The sequence below is a fragment of the Mustela erminea genome, chromosome 14 (genome assembly GCF_009829155.1).
Source record: "Mustela erminea isolate mMusErm1 chromosome 14, mMusErm1.Pri, whole genome shotgun sequence".
Taxonomy (NCBI): Eukaryota; Metazoa; Chordata; class Mammalia; order Carnivora; family Mustelidae; genus Mustela; species Mustela erminea.
The window spans coordinates 8033113-8051384 of NC_045627.1; the positions used below are offsets into that span (position 1 = coordinate 8033113).

At 51.1% G+C, this 18272-nt stretch overlaps 3 protein-coding genes across 11 annotated transcripts in view; 1 reads left to right on the top strand and 2 right to left on the bottom strand.

Moving 5' to 3' along the window:
* Nucleotides 1-18272, bottom strand: part of ERO1B (endoplasmic reticulum oxidoreductase 1 beta) — a 358900-nt gene that overhangs the window by 109004 nt on the left and 231624 nt on the right. The window lies entirely within an intron of this gene.
* LOC116573396 overlaps nucleotides 1-18272 on the top strand; it is a 184468-nt gene that overhangs the window by 21357 nt on the left and 144839 nt on the right. The gene's annotated exons all lie outside the window — the stretch shown is intronic.
* Nucleotides 9878-18272, bottom strand: part of LOC116573397 — a 154322-nt gene continuing 145927 nt past the window's right edge. Inside the window, exons 5-12 of one of the 2 annotated variants that reach the window (XM_032313493.1) lie at nucleotides 18129-18202; nucleotides 17666-17690; nucleotides 17094-17167; nucleotides 16694-16721; nucleotides 13941-14006; nucleotides 12127-12171; nucleotides 11664-11740; nucleotides 9878-10448 (exon numbers count right to left, since the gene is read on the bottom strand). In XM_032313493.1, coding sequence (XP_032169384.1) covers nucleotides 10185-10448; nucleotides 11664-11740; nucleotides 12127-12171; nucleotides 13941-14006; nucleotides 16694-16721; nucleotides 17094-17167; nucleotides 17666-17690; nucleotides 18129-18164 — 615 coding nt within the window. In that variant the 5' untranslated portion in view covers nucleotides 18165-18202 and the 3' untranslated portion in view covers nucleotides 9878-10184. Of the gene's footprint in view, nucleotides 10449-11663; nucleotides 11741-12126; nucleotides 12201-13940; nucleotides 14007-16693; nucleotides 16722-17093; nucleotides 17168-17665; nucleotides 17691-18128; nucleotides 18203-18272 lie in introns of both variants that reach the window. The other variant, XM_032313494.1, reaches the window with a different exon arrangement.

Consider the following 18272-nt stretch of genomic DNA (forward strand, 5'->3'; position numbering starts at 1 on the left):
GTTCACATCTCTAGCTTGAATAGCCGACTGTTCTGGCTTTGGTTTCTGCATTTCTCATTCATATTTCAATTTCATGAATGCATTCTTGCTTCTTTGACATTCACCTGAGTCAGCTCTGGAAAAGGCTACCAAATTGTAGTCAAATCCAGTTTTTGGCTTTGTCTTACTTGACCATCCTGCAGCATAACCTTCAGTCTTTGTTGTTTCTGACACCTGCCTGCTAGCTTTCCTTTCTTAACTCTGATACATCTCCTTACTGTTCCTCACAAAGTTGTCTTTCCCTTTTGCCCCAGACGTTGCCTCTCCTTGGGTTTGTTGCTCAACCATCCTTGGCTCACTGCTTTTCTTCAGTCTGTGTTTTTTCCTGACTGGTCTTCACTCTCTCTCTCTCTCTCTCTCTCTGTCTTTTTAATAAAATACTTTTGAATTAGTAATAACATGGTTAAAGGTTAAGTGATGTTCCCTCTAGGAAGGGTGACATTTTTCATCGCAACTGAGACACTTCCACTGAGAATGAAAGAGGTTCCATAAAGTTATAATGGGACAACTGGCTATATTGGGACAGTCCCAGACAAACTGGAGTTATGGTCCTCCTGCTGTAGATATCTGTCTGTCTTGTTTGTCCTACCGGTGCTGCTTTTTTCAGGTAAAAGATACTCTTGTATGCCCCCTACTTTTATTTAGAAGGGAATCCATCATCTTTAGGGCTTTCCGAACTTAGATGCAGCTGTACACCACTGGCATCCTGTTAAAATGCAGATGTTGATTTAGTGGATCTGGTGGGGGCCCTGGGTTTTGCATTTTTAAAAAGCTCCCAGGTGAAGCAGACTCTGCTGCTCAGGGAGCCACACTTTGAGTAAGGAGTCTATACATGATTTTCTGTTCTTTCTTTGATTTTTTGTCACTTTTTTTTTTAAGATTTTATTTATTTATTTGACAGAGAGAGATCACAAGTAGGCAGAGAGGCAGGCAGAGAGAGAGGAAGGGAAGCAGGCCCCCTGCTGAGCAGAGAGCCCCATGTGGGACTCGATCCCAGGACCCTGAGATCATGACCTGAGCCAAAGGCAGCGGCTTATCCTACTGAGCCACCCAGGTGCCCTTTTTGTCACTTCTTAAAACCCTGTCCAAGACATCTGTATCTAAACAAACATGGATTGTTTCTTTGTTATAACTGCACAGTAATTCAAGCATGGACATTCCATAGTTAGTTAACTGGTTATTATTAGTTATGCACTATTTCAAACCTTTTGCTATTAGAAACCATGTTCTAGTGAATGACCTTGTACATATAGGTTTTTTCTATCCGATAAATTCCTAGAAGTGTGCTGCCAGGTCAACGGGTGCATAGAATTGATAACTCGATCATTCAGGATTTTGGTATCATTTTGTGTCACTCCCATCGACAGCGCATCCGTGCTTGTTTGTCCACAGCTTCACCCATAGAACATGTGGTTCAACTTCTGGAATTTTGGCCGTGGAAAGAGAAACGTGGTATTTTATGAAGTTTATCTCTGCAAGCTTCTTAACTATGAGTGAGGTTAAGTATTTTTTCATGTATCTGAAAGGTATATTTACGTATCTGTGAACCCTCTGTTCAGATCTTTTGCCCATTTTGCTCTTAGTTTTGTGGCTTTTTTTGTTTTTCTTCTTCTTCAGTGTCTAGCTCTTTATAGATTAGGGATACTAGTGCTTGTCCATTATATGGGTTGTAAACTATTATTTCATGGGATGTCATTTGTCTTTTGATAGTTGACCCTGGTGTTTTCTCCCCCATGCAGGTATTCTGTTTCAGAATGCCACCTTTCACTTAGTCATTTCTTTAGGCTCCCCTTGGCTGTGACAATTTCTCAGACTTCCCTTGTTTTTGATAACCAGGGCAGTTTTGAGGAGTACAGTTAGGTGTTTTGTAGAATGCCCCTCAACTGGGAATTGTCTGCTGTTGTTTTCATGATTAGACTGAGGTTATGGGTTTCTTGGAGGAAGACCACAGAGATAAAATGTCCTTTGGTCTTACCATATCAAGGGTTAGTGCTCTGGACATGACTTATTACTTTGTTTTCTCTGTCCTCATACTATACTCCTTGGAAGGAAGTGGGCAATTACACTTTACCACTTACACTATACCTCCTTCCTGTTGGAGTAGCTACACAATTACGTACATAAATTATTAGGAATTCTGCATAGGGGATTTTTCTGTTCTCTCCTATTTACTAATCTATTTATATCAGCACGAATTCATGGCTAGTTATTTTATATTTTGGTTCTAGTACAATGATACCTTGTTCCTTTGGTTGCTCAAGTTGTTCCAGGTTGGTTAGTAAAAGCATCTTCTAGTGGCACCTGGGTGGCTGAGTTGGTTGAGTGTCCGACCCTTGATTTTAGCTCAGGTCATGATCTCAGGGTCCTAGGATCCAGCCCCATGTTGGGCTCTTTGCTGAGTGTGGGCCCTGCTTGAAATTCTCTCTCTCAGGGTGCCTGGGTGGCTCTGTGGGTTAAAACCTCTGCCTTCGGCTCAGGTCCTGATCCCGGGGTCGTGGGATGGAGCCCCACATCGGCCTCTCTGCTCAGCAGGGAGCCTGCTTCACCCTCTCTCTCTGCCTGCCTCTCTGCCTACTTGTGATCTCTGCCTTTCAAATAAGTAAATAAATAAATAAATAAATAAATAAATAAATAAATAAATAGAAATTCTATCTCTCTCCCTGTGCTCCTCCCTGCTGCTTATGCTTTCTCTCCTTTTCCTATTTTCTCAAAAACAAGTAAATAAATTTTTTCAAAAGCACCTTCCGTCGCTTCCTGTGTCTATTGACATACCATGTTATTGTTTGAATATTTCTACCTTACTCTGTGGCAGTAGATTTTCCAGGTTCATCTTATGTCTTTCTTGCCCTAGAATTAGCCATTTTTCCCCCCTAAGTAGTTCTTGTTCTTTTCATTGGAGCATAGTATGAGAAACCAAGATTGGGGGACTAGATGTGTCTGTTGTGACTGTTAAGTCATTGCTCAAAGACCCTCTCAGCTAACTGAACAGGGAGTTTGTGTATAGTCACTCATGTATATACATGTGTCTAAAAATATTTTAGTATGTCACCATCTTTATCTATAGTAAGCTAAGTATTCACACTGTTGTCTCCTGTTGTAAGCATTACCAGATGGAACATTCTAACCTTCTAACCTTCTCTCCTTGCTTGTCTGTAATCTCCTGCACTAACAGTGAGAATCCAGCTAACATCAGAATTTCCATTTATTGGATAGTTCAATTCCAGAATATACATACATGATTTCAGAGTTGCATACATGATTTCAGAGTGGTTAACCCATGGATGCTTGATTCTCCCAGTTTGGGACCATTTGAATTAAGGTGCTAGAAATATTCACATGTAGGTTTTAAAACACAAGTTTTCAAAAACATAGGGTGTGAAATTGCTGTGTTGGTTATGTATGTATGTATGTATGTATGTTTAGCTTCGCAAGAAATTGCCAAACTATTTTTACAAAGTTGCTGTATCAGTTTTTTTCCTACCAACTATGAATCAGAATCTTGTTGTTCTGATTCTGGACCTGAAATTGGCACTCTCATTATTTTTGATGTAACCATTCCAGTACATGTGTCATGTTGTCTGCATATTCCCACTGAGGTGATGTGGAGCATCTATCTGTTCGTGTATTTATTTGCTATCCTTATATCTTTGGTGAAGAGTTTGTTCAAATCTTTTGCATATTTTTCATTTGGTCATTTGTTTTCTTACTATTGAAGCTTTAAGAGCTCTTTTGTGATGTTGGACACAAGGCCTTTATTAGATACCTGTGTTCCAAATATTTTCTCCCTGTCTGTGCCTTATCCTTTCATTTCCTTAAAAATGTCTTTCACAGAGCAGAAGACTTTATTTTTAATAATATCCAACGCATGCTTTTCCCCGTGGAATATGCTTTTTTTTTTTTTTCCAGCATAACAGTATTCATTATTTTTGCACCACACCCCATGCTCCATGCAATCCGTGCCCTCTATAATACCCACCACCTGGTACCCCAACCTCCCACCCCCCGTCCCTTCAAAACCCTCAGATTGTTTTTCAGAGTCCATAGTCTCTCATGGTTCACCTCCCCTTCCAATTTCCCCCAACTCCCTTCTCCACTCTAAGTCCCCATGTCCTCCATGCTATTTGTTATGCTCCACAAATAAGTGAAACCATATGATAATTGACTCTCTCTGCTTGACTTATTTCACTCAGCATAATCTCTTCCAGTCCCGTCCATGTTGCTACAAAAGTTGGGTATTCATCCTTTCTGATGGAGGCATAATACTCTATCCCCAGGGGTACAGGTCTGTGAATCACCAGGTTTACACACTTCACAGCACTCACCAAAGCACATACCCTCCCCAATGTCCATAATCCCACCCCCTTCTCCCAAACCCCCTCCCCCCAGCAACCCTCAGTTTGTTTTGTGAGATTAAAAGTCACTTATGGTTTGTCTCCCTCCCAATCCCGTCTTGTTTCATTTATTCTTCTCCTACCCACTTAAGCCCCCATGTTGCATCGGAATATGCTTTTGCTGTTGAATCTAAAAACCCATCACCCAAAACAGTGTCCTAGAGATTTTTCTCCTGTATTCTTTATTCTTGTATTTTTACATTTAGATCTTTGATTCATTTTTAGTTAATACTTGTGTAAGGTCTGTGTCTAGTTTCATTTCTTTTGCATGAGTGTTCGGTTGTTCGAGCACCATTTGTTGAAAGACTATCTGTTTCTTCAGTGTAGGTGGAAGTGCAGCACATCCAGGAGAGTGACCACTGTCATCTCCCTGGTGCACGTGTATCGCAGTGGTAAGTTGTCTTGGTTCTGAACCTCCCACCTGGGTTGAGGTTCAGGCCTTGACTTGGGTGTCTTTCTTGCCGGCTTCTGTCTTTCTTCCGGAGGCAAAGAGAGCCTCTTCTTGTCCATTAACATGGAGATGTACCGTTAACCAGAATGTCTAGAGTCGGCTGCTTGGGGAAGATGACTTAGTGGCACATATGGAGAAGGTTCTGCAAGTCCCTGCCCCACACAAGACTTCTAAACTCCAGGTTGCCTTCTAAACTCCAGGACTCTTTTAGCAGAGTCCTGAGTTATTGTAGCCTGACCTTATAAATAGATATTCTCTTGATGATCGACTTTCTGCCCACACTTGCTTTATTGGGCCATTCATCTAGAGCAAAGAATCCCGGGCATCTTTATAAATGGATGTCTGAGTGGACTTCCGCACATGTTTTTTCTCTCTCTCCTGGTTTTTGTTTTTTGTTTTTTGTTTTTTTTTGCAGGGGAGTGGGTGTTGCAAGGGATGAGAGCGACACTTCAGCAGGCTCCACATGCCTTCCATAGCCTGACACGGGGCTCAGTCCCATAACCCTGACATCATAACCTGACCCAAAGCCAAAAGCTGGTCCCTTAACTGAAAGAACTTCGCAGGCATTCCTGGACAGGCTTTGTCTTTATGGAATGGACCGTAAGAACGCCTTCCTGTTCAAAATCTACCAAATCGGGGAGTATTTCCACATCTGCAGTGGTTGTACACCCTCTCAGGCCCAGAGATATGTAGCTCTTCTTGGTGGTGGAGAAAAACCTTTGGCTTCCATGTTCTCATAGACAGGGAGGAAGCCCTCACTGCCTGATGCTGAACTGTGGAGGTTTTGGTGCCCTGTCTTCCAGAAGAGCATCTTTGTAAAAGATGAAATTAATTTGCCAGACCCCGGGTGGCGCAGTTGGGTAAGCATCTGCCCTTGGCTGAGGTTAGGATCCCTGGATCCCGGGGGATCAAGCCCTGTATTGGGCACCGTTTTCCCTCTTCTCCGCTGCCGGACCCCGGTTGTTCTTGCTCCCTCGCTAGCTCTGTCAATCTCCAATAAGTGAAGTATATATATTTCTAAGCATGCAATTATTTTTTAAATCCTTTGCGCTTTGTGAGGACAATATTAGTAGAATTAAGGACACATGAGAGGTAGATCACAAACCATGTGTTTTTTGAATCTTGTGGCCATTCATCCTTGTGATCTATATACATCGATAGGTTCATGGTTTTGTGAACATACTTCTATCACCTTGTGTTCTGAGACTCTGAGTTCACCCTCCGCTTGATGTTCTCATGGATCCCAGGCAGTGTTACTTCCCGTGATCCCACTTCCTACCAAGAGACAGTACCTGTGTCTGTTGTGAGAGCTCCAGAAGGAGAAATCGCCTGTTCTTACTTGGCATATTGTGCACGGTTGTGAGACCCGCCTGTTCGGTGAGACTGGCCTTTATGGAAGTACTCCTGGATCAGAGCAGATGTGCTTGATTTCTAGCTATTGGTTACTGGAATAGCGCATTCCGCATCAGAACGGGGCCCCGCTGTCTGTGTTTGCAGTGTCTGAGTTTGTATCTCAGAGTCACCCCGAGGAATTCCTTGGGGGGTAGTTGCCCAGTGATTCTCTGATGGGAGTGTCCGGGGAAGAATTTCCTCTCGTTGTGTTGGGATCAGTGATTCCTCGGTGTGAGGGTGTCATTGCTGGTTAGGGAAGAAGGGATAGCTGAGCCCATTCCTTTGCTCATCAGACCGGGAGGATTTTCCTGTGTGCGAATCCTCTCAGGTCCTTCCTGGGTTGGCTCCGTGAGGAATGGGTTTCCCTTATGGGATGTTCTCGGCATTCAGCCACAGCCATGATGCAGGGTGTCCCAGGGGTGTCTGCACCTTCGCTCCCGTGTGAGGGATGAAGCACACTCTGAGATGGTAGCGGGACCCTCAGGCCTGAGCCCCACCTGAAGCTTCTCCCACCAGGATACAATGCTAGTGGCTCTCCCCGTGTGAGTTCTCTGGTGTTGGGAAAGGGCCCACTTCTGGCTGAAGGCTCTGCCTCAGTGACGGGAGACAAGGGGTTTGTACTGTGTGGTTTCTGTGGCGGTGAGCAAGGTGGGCGCTCTGGGTATAGGCGGGGCCCCAGTGGTGACAGACACAGGTTTCTCTGCTCTGAGTTGTCTGGTGTCTCCAAATGTGAGAGCTGTGTCTAATGGCTCTTCCACGTTGACCGCATTTGTCGGGGTTGCCGCCTATGTGGATCCTCGGATGCTGGCTAAGGGTGTGGCTGGCCTAAATGCTTTCCCCTGAAGATGACATTCAACCGGTTTCTGTCTGTGGGAACGTGCCCATGGCCTCGAAGGGATGTATGTTGCTGTGAGCTCTTGTGCAGCAATCCCAGCACATGGCTTCTACCCCGTGTGAGGTCCTGGGCAGGAAGAAGAGCAGAGCTCTCTGAAGCAAGGGTCTCCCACCTTCGTTCCATCCCTGAGGTGGGTCTCCAGTGGTCTTACTGTGTACAGAGGTGAGCACTGCCCTTGAGTTGTTCCCCCATGTGTATCATGTCTCCGTTCCTCGGAAGGGTGAGTTCTCTCGTGTCTCCCGCGGTTAGAGCCCCGACTAAATGCTCTCCCACCCTGGGGAGATGGGTGTGCTGCGACCAGGATGAACGAGCTCTGATGTCCCTGGCACCAGGGACACATGGCTGAGGGATCTTCCACATTGTCAGCAAATACAAGGCTTGTCTTCCCAGGACACAGCACACCTGGAGTGAGGTGAGGCACGTGAGACCTCTCCGTGCTGTGCTCCAGCATTGCCCGGGTTCCTGTGCAGTGTGAACCCTCTGCTAATGGCCAGAACACGAGGGGCTGTGGCAGGATCGCTCCCTCACATTCCTCCCTTCTTGACTCAAGGAACGCGTTCCAGCCCCTCCCTTCAGGAACGGTCGCTGCGTCTACCCCTGTAGGCCACTTGTAGTCATGTGCCTTGTTCGTTTCCGGAATTCATTTAGATCTTTCTACATGGTAGCGTCATACCCACGTCAACTGCTGATTAAATTTTTGATGTTTCCGTTTCAAAGACTATATACCCGTGAGTCGTGCTGAAGCCAGTGACTTTTCCAGACACTCGGGCGGCGGCTTGACTCGAGGCCCAATTCAGCCGAGAAATGAAACTCTTCAGGTTTCTGGTGGGACAGCCCATATGCTCAGGGTCTTGGAAGACAGGAGATTGTGGGGAATGCTTAGCGTAGCCCGTGTCCAGCTCTAGTATGGAAGGCCAGGGTTCATGACCCTGAAGCTTCCCATTGACTTGCAGAGAAGCAGAGCTTTGAGATGCCCCCGTGTGGGTCTCCCTTCATCCTTTATAATAGGGAACGTATTGCCGTGAGCTCCTGGGTCTTGTACACAAAGAGTGAGTCCCAGAACACTAGGTGAAAAAGTACTGAAGTGCTGTGTGGGGACTAACAGAACAGAAGGAGAAAAGGAAAGAGGGGGAGGGAGGAAGGAATACAAAGAACGAAAAGATCGTGCAGGGAAGGAAGGAAGGGAGGGAGGGAGGGAGGGAGGGAGGGAGAGAGGGAGGGAGAGAGGGCGGCTTGAAAAAGGGAGAAGAGAAACTGGTAGAGAGGCATTAGGGGAAAGAAGAATTTTGAAAGTTGTGAGACAAACATCTGCGAGTTAAGATTTGAGCTTGATGAGAAAGGAAATGAATGGAGTCCTTTACTCAGGAGCAGAAACCGGTTATAGGGTGTTGGTGATGATAACCTATGGACCGGATAAACCTGCGAGACAAAGAAAGTGAGGATGGGATGCTGGGGAGTTTCAGAAGGGCAACGTCAACCACGTCGAGGACTGAGAGAGGGGCCATGTGAGGGTTTGAGTGCAAGAATCACAGAAGGGTCCTGTCCTCGGAGGACACAGAATGTGCAGTGGGTGAGGTGGATGGAGTCAGAAGAGTTGACAGAAATGGGCCCGTGTTGCAGGGTTGTTTCCACAGGAGCCCTACAAGAGACAGGACTGATGTAGGAAAGAGGTTAGCATTCAAGGTCGATGGTCAAGAAAGAAGTGTTGAGACGGCTTTGCTGGCAGGAGGTGATTTTTATTAAAGCACCGGGATACGACCCTTGGGTAGAAAGGGCTGCTTGCTGGGGTCGTGACGGTAGGCTGACTCTCTGGGATGGCATTGGAGGAGGTCAGGCAAAAGGGAAGTTTTGCAGAACGTGGCAGGTGGACAGAGGACACCCAGGATACAGTTGGCTTTGCTCTTGTGAAGGGAAGGTGGTTTTTCCTGCTAGGAAGGCATGAATTGAAAGATGGTTGGGAGCTTCCTGGAGGAATGTTACCTTCCTCCTCTCACAGGTCCTTCTCAAGGGACTGCAGGTTTGAAAAGAAACTCTGTCCTATGGACATTTCCTTCGGCCTCAGCCTCCCTCAGTGTCGTGGAGGGGAGGGAGATGTCAGGGCTTCAGGAAACGGAGATCCGCGCCTCTGGCAGGTATCTAGGCTCTCGTTAAGCAGGCCTCTTCCTACAGAATCACGCGGACTTTGACAAACCGAGGGAGACTCCGGTCTTGCCATCTGGGGAGAGTCTGTTTTTCCTTTCCTCAGCTTGAGGGCAGTCAGAGTGCCTGAGGGATGTCCCCCGTATCACAGGTTGGGGGACGGTGTGGCGTGCCAGCGCCTGCTTGGTGCTCAGCTAGCCTTCCCCTCCCTCCTCGTGTGCCCCTGACCAGTGCGGAGCCTTGCGTGGTTAAGGTTGTTGAAGGAGGACGGTCTCATCTTCTGTAGCTTCTTCCTGCTGAATAGGGGCGTAGAGCTGTCCCTCCGCGTGAGTCGTTCCTGGTCAGGTGGGGAAGGCCCAGCTGGGGGAGGCCTCTGCTGTCAGAGTTGTAAAAGGAAGAGGCCGCTGAGTGCAGGGGAGAGCCTCTCCTCCCTATCCTCTTGCTGTTGCCAAACACACAGGCTGAGCGGGGCCCGTTTTGTGGGGCCGCTGCCAGTTTTGAGCCCAGCATTGGGTCACGGTCCTGTGCGTCGAAGCGACAGGGGCGGCTCTGGTGAGGCCTCTTCGGGGAATCCAGCAGGGGTAGGGCTGCTGCCCCTCTATTCGATCCCAGGGTGATCAAGGGACCCTGGCAGTGCCGCTTCGTCCTGCATGTGTCATGCTCTGCAGGGTTGCCGGGGTCTGCAGGGGACAGCGGGAGGAGGAGCAGCCCCTGCAGCAGACAGGGGAGACGACGGGAAGTCTGCTCTCCAGCCCAGTCCCAGGTGGGCCCAGTCTCCCCACACAACGGATTGTTGTGGGCCCAGGTGGTTGCCTCGTGCTCCAAGTGTCCGTCATCGGCAGGTCCCGGGCAGCCACTTCTGGGTGTGGCGGCCGACTCAGAGGGTCCTCTCGTCTCGTCCTCGGGGCTCCAGTGCCGTCCTCTGGTGGGCTGCCCAGAAGTCGTCTCTTTGGCCTACGGAGGTCAGGCGTAAGAGAGCCGTTCCTGCAGGCGTGTTTCCCTGTGTGTTCACGCCGAATCCTCCTCCGGGCCCAAATCGGAGCCGCAAGTGGGGCCCGAGGGCCCTCCTGGCTCCTTTTGTCGGAGCACCCCAGGAGCCTTTGGTGCCTCGGGGTGGTGGGCACACTGTCCTGTCGCGCAGCTGTGGAGACAACGGGTAGAGTGGTGTGAGATAGCGAGTGGCGTGTGGTTTGGGCCATGTCTTACCAGAGGCCTGTGGGTTTTGCGGAACGTGTCTTCTGAGGTGTTGAGGTGGAGGTTTCCCTGCAGGACCCATGCATGACCTGAAGAAAGGGGAATTTCCCGTGGGCCCCCTGGGGCTGAATGAAGGCTTCACAGCCAGGGTCCCTCAGGCCCTTTCCTGAGCGCCCTCCTCCATGACGGCAGGGTCCTCCTCCTCCTGCTGGGCTGTCCCTTCCTCAGCCTCTCTGAGAGCCCTGGATGTGCCCTTCTCTGTGGAGGGAGCCTTTGCCCACACGAGTGTTGCAGGTGGCGTGTCAGAGACCACGTGCTCCCAACTCCCATGGGAAGTGAGTTTGCACAGTCCACGGGCTGTGGGCAGGTGTTGGGTGAGGTGGGAGCAAGCATGGTGGCCTTTCCCTGGTGGGTCTTCCCTGCCGACTGAGGGATCGAGGAGTGTCTCTAGAATATGAAACTCACAAAGCAAAATGGTGCCATGAGGGGACCCACTACCTCCCACGAGGCGTCTTGGAGGCTCGGGGGACTGGAGGTGTTGGTCAGATCGTATGGGAGTGGCCGGCAGACATGACTCGGCTGGAGACCGGGCCCGACTACGTGCCCACAGGGATGTAGCGCTGGGAGGGGTGAGCTGTCCTGCTCCTGTGAGCCCGGGGGCCTGTCTTGTTTGCTCATTTCTCACGTGCCTGAAGTGGGAGATGAGGCCACCCCACCACTGTCTCTTCGCGACTAGTGTTGTCTGGGAGCAAGCCGTCTGCTGACTTTTGCAGGGTGGGAGGGCAAGGCTTGGGTCGTGCAGAGGGAGGGGCTCAATGGGGGGCGTGGAGCCCTTTGCCAGGAGGTCACCGTGCCTAGGCTGCCTGGGGTCCAGTCCCTCCAGGCAGCCAGGGCCCTCCCTCCAAGATCAGCAGCTCCTGGACGACAGCGCCCAACCACCACAGGGAGTTGCAGGGATCAGGTGGAGGTTCCCCGTGGGATGTTCTCAGGTCTTCCTAGTGCCTGCAGGGACTGGGACCTTCCTCTCCTCTCCTCTTTGTGGTCAGAGGCTAGGGCAGCACCCTGGGTTTTGTGCGGTTTGCCGAGGTGCCCACAACAGGTACTGGGCAACGAGGGAGAACGTGTGTCCATGTTCACCGGCCCCTTTTCCTGCCCGACTCACCCCGTTCCCGAGTCCTCCTCTTTTTCTGCTTCCCTTGTCATTTGCGCCATGTCCACAGAAGGGAAGCTTCTTGAGAGCTGAGAGCAAGAGCAGAAGTGGGTATGAGCACAGACTCCCCGGCATTAGAGAACCAAGTGGGGATACTCACACCCAGCCTCCCTTCCCGAGGGCCCTCCAGCCCGGTGAGCCGTGCCCTGCCGACTCCCAGCCCTCCTCTCTGCTCTGCTGTCCGGGGCTGCTTCCCAGAGTCAGCGGTGAGGGGTCAGGGAGATGGTAGGAAAGGGGTGAGGAGGGCTGCCCGGGGATTTCATGCAGCAGTTCCGATGCAAAGCCTGAGTGCCTGCCGGAGACGAGGGCCTCCAGGGTTGGCATCGTCACAGCAGGGAAAGGGGAAGAGCTGGGAGGAGGCGCTTATGGACAGAGGAGAGAGGAAGCCCAAGAGATGGAGGTGGAAGTGCATTACAGGCGCAGGGTGGCTCTTTCCGACGGAATCGTCGTCCGTGGAATCCTTCTCCGGGTCAGAGAGCAGCGAGGATGCTGGGGTTGGCCATGAGAGAGGACAAAGGGGAGTTAGTGCAGCTGATGACCCACTGCTCTGGGGATGCTGGGCTCTGCCCTCAGTGGGGTGCTTCCCTAGCTCCGAGTCCTCCCTGGCCTTGGTCGCTTGATTTCCGCAGGGTACAGGGGGGGTCTCCGGTTGCCCACCTGCCCTTCCCACCTCCGATTCTTTCCAAGACCCGGAAGCCCCGCTGTGTGATCCTTTCCCCTCTGGAGGCTGTCACTGTTTCTAAGACTGCCTCTGCGGGACTTTGTCTTCCTCTGTCCTTTTTCCTGTCCTTCCCTGCTCTCTGTCTTCCTCCTCGTCCTCTTCCTCCTCCTCCCCTAGAGATGCTCCATGTCCTTCCCCCTGCCAAGCTCCACCAGTCCTATTGTTATCTAGGAGGGGGCAACCAAGGAAAGAGAGGAGATATCCTGAGTCCCCCGGAATCAATCCCCCGATCTGTCTGTGCTGGGAGCACTTGTCATGGGCCTGCGATTGCTGGGGAAATGCAGGGAGAGATGGCCCACCACGTCCCCACAGCCCATGTATGCCCAGGGACTGGGATGACCTTCCCAGGGACGTGTTTCAGGGAACGCAACGCCCTCTGTTTCCCTAAGTGTTACAGAGTTTGAATGGAGACGGGAGCATGGGAAATTGTACAGGCGCCCTTAGCTGTTCAGGGCAGCCCTGGAAAGCGTCCATCGGTGTGGTTACTGAAACACAGGATTCCTGCCAGTGCTCCTGCTGAGGCTTGCCGGGAATGGATGGGGTCGGGGTGTGTGTAGGGCCCTGGGCAGGCCTGAGGAACGTTTGCTGTGTGGGCATGCCTAGGGAGTGGGGAGCATGGCCAGAGCTGTGAGCGGCGAGGTGGGTTTGTGAGAGGAACCGTGACTCCCTGGCCTTGCTCCCAAGAGGCTCTGTGCTATGCCTCGATGCCAGCTGGTGAGAGGTAGAGTGGACCCGGGGCAGCAAGTGTGTGAAGCAGGTCCAGCAGCCCCTTCACACAGGCCCAGGGGACCGTCTCCCCCGACAGGGGTTCTCCAGGGGAGTTGCATGGGGGCGTCCCGCCCTTGGGAACACGTCCACTGGTCAGACTCGGCTGGGGTGTGAAGGTTGGCAGAAGCTGCGGTTTACGGGAGCCTGTGTAGTGAACCCAGGGGAAGTACGCTTTCCCTTCTGCAGCTCTGGGCGTCCCCTTGAAGGTACAGCAGCTTGGAGAGAACCGGGATGGTTTCGTAGTGGAGGTTATGAGGGAGAGAATTTAGACCTGTCTTCTACCTCCTGGCTCAGACCAGAGCGTAGTGTCGCGGTTCTCTTGCCCAGGAGAGTGCGGTAGGGGCCACCAAGTCCTGAGCATGACCAGGTCTGGGCCTGTGCCAAGAAAGATGCAGAATCCCTTGTGCACCATTCCTGAAAGGCCATGAGCAAAGAGGCCAAGCTTTGACATGTGTCAGCGGCCAAGGGAGGCACGAGAAGCTTTGATGGGAAAGATCCTTCAAGGAGCTGTGCAAGGAGTCGAGTGGTGATGACAAACCCAGCCTACCCTAAAGGCCCGTGGACACCTCGTCTGTTCTTTTCATCCCGAAACCGTGACATGAGCAAATCATGCCTGTGCCAGAACATCCCTTTCCTTGGTGGTTTTTGACCCACCTTCTTCATTCTCCGAAGCGGCAGGGGCAACCCCATGTTCCCGGGAGCCATGTCCCAGTGTTCCCCTCCTTGGTGCCGTTCCCTACCTGAAGAGACTTCGTCCTCACTGGTGGAGTAGTCCTCGATGCTCTCTACCAGTAGATCTGTAAGAACTGAAAGAGGAGCAAGGCCATTATGAGAGAAACCGCATCACCCCTTCATCCCAAGTGCGTTGAGATGTCTCTGGGCCATGCAGCATCTGCCTGACCCTTCTGCTGTGCTGTCAGAGGTTCACGGGGCTGGCGCAGCTGGAGCCCTTGGAGGAGACGGGGATTGGAGTCTCATGCCTTCTAATGAGACCAGGATCCTGCAGCAGCCACCTCAGTGTCAGTTTTGCATGCCCATGACCGCTGTCTCCTCCCAGCGCAACCATCGGAAACTCCAGTCGTTATGGGACTCTTGACGTGTGACTAGTGGGAGTGAGCAACTGGACGTTTTTGTTCCCTTGATGATTTCTGTGTACTGCGCTGAGATAATAAATGACTGTGTACGATGGATACTAGACAGACTCTTTCCTGGATCACTCAGCACTAGACACCAACCAGGAGCGAGAGACCAGGCCTGCTATCCTGCATATTTCTCAGGTATCTGTGCCTGGCCTGACAGGGACGTTGATCAAGGGAAGACGTTCCCGGGCTCACACACACCCACCAGGTGCTGCTGGAGGTCTTTGGACCTGAAGAGATGAAGGTGAAGCCCCAGTTCCTAGAATAAATGGGGAACGGATTCCATGCAGAACTGATCTAAAGCATACAATGTGCTGCTCTTGGGTCAGAGAAGCTGCTAGAATAGATAAGGGAACCATAAAGGAACACAACGAGCCACGACGTTTCTGAATATGAAGAAGTCGGTGGTGGGTCTCTAGAAGCTGACCTTCCAATACCTTGGATGACTCCCTTGAGCCAACAGGAGGGTGCTGGCATACAAAGAGGCAGGGGCACCTGGGAGTGGAAGAGAAATGCCCCCGGAAATGCACTCATGTTGTCATCACGATGCTTCCCAAGGGGACCGCCCAGAAAAAGCATCCTCTTCCGAAAGAGCGAACAGAGTGAAAACGCAGCCTACAGATTGGAGAAACCCTTGGCATCCTTATTTCAGAAAAGGTGTGTTCACTGACATAAAGGAAGAACAACAAAGAAAACCAACCAAACAAAAGAAGACTGTGATTTCACCAAATGAAAGAATCGAGAAAAAGACTGGAATAGTCTGTGCTGCAAAGGGAACAAATAACTCGGTCAGTCAGACGTAGTACGAAAAGATGCTCAGCATAAGGCATCGTGAGGGCAATGTGAATCCAAAGGACGCTGAGCTTTGGCATTGTCAGTTAGGGTAGCGAGGACCCAAACCAGGAATTCAAACCCAGTACCCATGTTGGAAGGAGGCAGAAAATTAGAGACATTGTATGCAATTCGTGGAATGCAGACTGGTGCAACTACCCTGGAAAAGCCCATTGAGTGTCCTCGGAGAGCAGCGAAAGGTACTCCCATGGATTTCGCGCGTGGGAGAGAGAAAAAGAGATGTTTGAAAATCATACTCTGTTCCAATACATGTTTCTCATGAGAGAAAGTCTTGCTGGCTGCCAAAGAACCCTGAAACCCTGATTTGGCTCTGTTTCCATTCCCAGGCACTGAACCCCCTTGAGTTGTCTATTGGCCCAAACCTTCCGAATCTAACAAGGCCCTCTTGCATGGACAAATGGCCAGTGAAATGGGTGGTGATTGTCCTGTCACCCCTGTTGAGGTTTGAGGTTTTTTTGGCCACCTTGCGATGCACAGAGCACCCTTCGTTCCTGCATGGAGGGGGCCCAGGTGCCCCCAGTGATGCTTAGTCCCTGAAGACCACCTCATTCCCCCTTGGATAGGACACCTTTTGGGCCCACCTCCAAGAGCCCCAGCAAGGACCAGTGGTGGGTGTGGGATTTCCCTGGGAGAAGGCCAGTTGCATTCTTAGACACAGTATCTGCAGGGAAATGGTAGATCTCCATGAAGAAACACGGAGTGAATTGGCCCCATCTGTTCCCTGGCCACTGCCCCTTTGTGCGGGTTATCCCCGAACGGGCTTTTGCACACGGCTGCCCCGGAAGCCGCCTGCAGAAGGGAGGAAGTGTGTCGCAGCACTCAGTGCTTCCGATGAGGTTGGGAAGACGCATCGTGGGGCCTCTGATGCAGAGACGTGTGTGTGTGTGAGTGCAGTGTCAAGAGGGAGGTGCTGTGACCATTCTTGCCCGAGACCTACCTTGGCGGGAGAGCCCCATGGACACTGACTCAGTAACAGGGAGACACTTGTGTCTTTGGGGCACAGTCTAGCCCTTCCTAGTTAGTGACGGGATTTCTTTTCTGGGGGAATTGATGTGTTTTTGCAAGGAAAGAACACCTCTTTCAATTGTAGGTGTTGAAGAGTTTTTCCATGTCACATTCCTGAAGTGACAGTGATGGGAAACGTCCCTGAGAACGTGGACACCATTAATCGCCATTTTGAGGGGACAAGACATGTTCGAGAGCACAGCATTCACCCACCTGACACACACACACCAACCCTGAGAAACACAGCACATGGATTCCCATGGAAACAGACCACGTGCCCAGCACCCGATCCTACAGCACCTAAGAGCAGCACGGTAGCTTCCGGGGCCAGGGTCACGAGGCCTGGGTTCTCGGTCCGGAACATGACCCTTAGTCTCGTTGCAACAGGATCTGGATTGTGGGTGGCTCTCAAGATGGAGCCTGCAAGGAAGCCCCACCTTGCCCATTGTCCAGGTTGCTCCAAAGCAATGAGTGACTCTAGAGGACAGCATACTTACCACTAAGCTCCCTTTCCAGCCGGGCCACCTGCGATTTCAGAAAAGAAAACATGATGAACATCAAGTCCTGTCTTGTCCTGTGTGCACAGCTCTTTTGGTCTCTTGGTGATGGGCAGGGTCATGGGCAGTGATATGGAATCCACCTAGAGGTCGCATGCCCTGGGTCCATTAGGTGGCACGGCGTTGTCAGTATCACCCGTGAAAAAGCTCACGACCCTATGGATGGTAACCGAACCTGCTCTTTCCTGCAGGGTCTTTGGAATGGGGTGTCCCTGGCTAAGAGTCGCTCTCTCAAGAATCTCTCCACCAAGGACATTGTACATGCCGAGGTGTTAGATCTGATTGCGAGTATCAGGGAAATAAGGGATGCTGTACCTCACCTGAAGGAAGGCTGACTTACCACCTTGGTGAACAATGGGACCTCTCCCTCTGTGCTGTCCACGTCAAGGTCATCGTACAGGCTAGCCAGGGGATCTGGGTGGATACACACAGAGAGTGTCGGGACCCCGATGGGACTCTTCAGGAATCGCTCGGGGAGCTTTGCTTGGCGTGCATGTGTGGACAAGTGTGTGGAGGTGGGGAGCTCATCAGTATGGACTGAGCTGCAGTGGGCCCTTCCTGGATGGAGGATGAAAGGTCCTGGAGAGGAGCAGGGACGTGAATAGAAACTCTGGCTCCTGTTGGAGCTACAGGGCCTAGGTTGGCTGTGAAATAGTCCATCTCCAAGGCACACCTACTGCCTGCTCCCAAAGCTGCACCACCTAAGAGCAGCGCAGTAGTTTCTGGGGACAGGGCCATGAGGCCACGGGTCTTTCCCCAGAAAATCCCTTTCTGTTACTCCGACCCTTCTTCTCAGTCCCGCCGGACCTGGAATCAGGGTGGTTCTCATCTTGCCTGCGAGGAAGCCCTGACCTTGGCCCTTTTCCAGGTTGTTGCAAACAAGTGAGTGACTCTAGAGTACAGAATACTTACCGCCATCCCCTTCCAGCAGGGACACCTGTGATTTCAGAAAAGAAAACAGTATGAACATCAAATCAGGCTTTGTCCTATTTGCATGGCTCTTTTGTTCCCTGGGGGACCAGAGGAAGCCAATGAGGAAGTGTGCTAGAGGCCCGTGAGCCCCAAAGTATGACGAGAGCAAAATGAGTCCTCCACAGATGCGCCCAGTCTTCCAGGTCCCACTGGACAAAATAGGTGGTAAGGAGGAATAGTTGCTACCCGTACTAAAGGTCCCTGCCCTCTAGATGGTAGGTGATCCTGCTGTGGTTGTCCCCGCCCCCCCGCAATGCCTTCGGGGTTAGGTAGCATTTGGTAACAGATTCTCTATCAAACTTCTCCCTACCCTGTCAATTGTGCATGCTGAGATTTTTTTTTATGTAACCTTGATTTAAAAAGCCAGAACTTTTGAGTCTCCCCCAAAGAAAGGCCAGCGTACCACTCTGGTGTAAAACGGGGCGTCTTCCTCTGTCATTCCTGTTGAACGTTCACCCGCCTGTCCATCCAGCCAAGCTAGGGAGAGATCCACAGAATGGTCAGTCTACTTGTGGGACTCGGCAGGAAGAGCTCAAGGAGTTTAGCT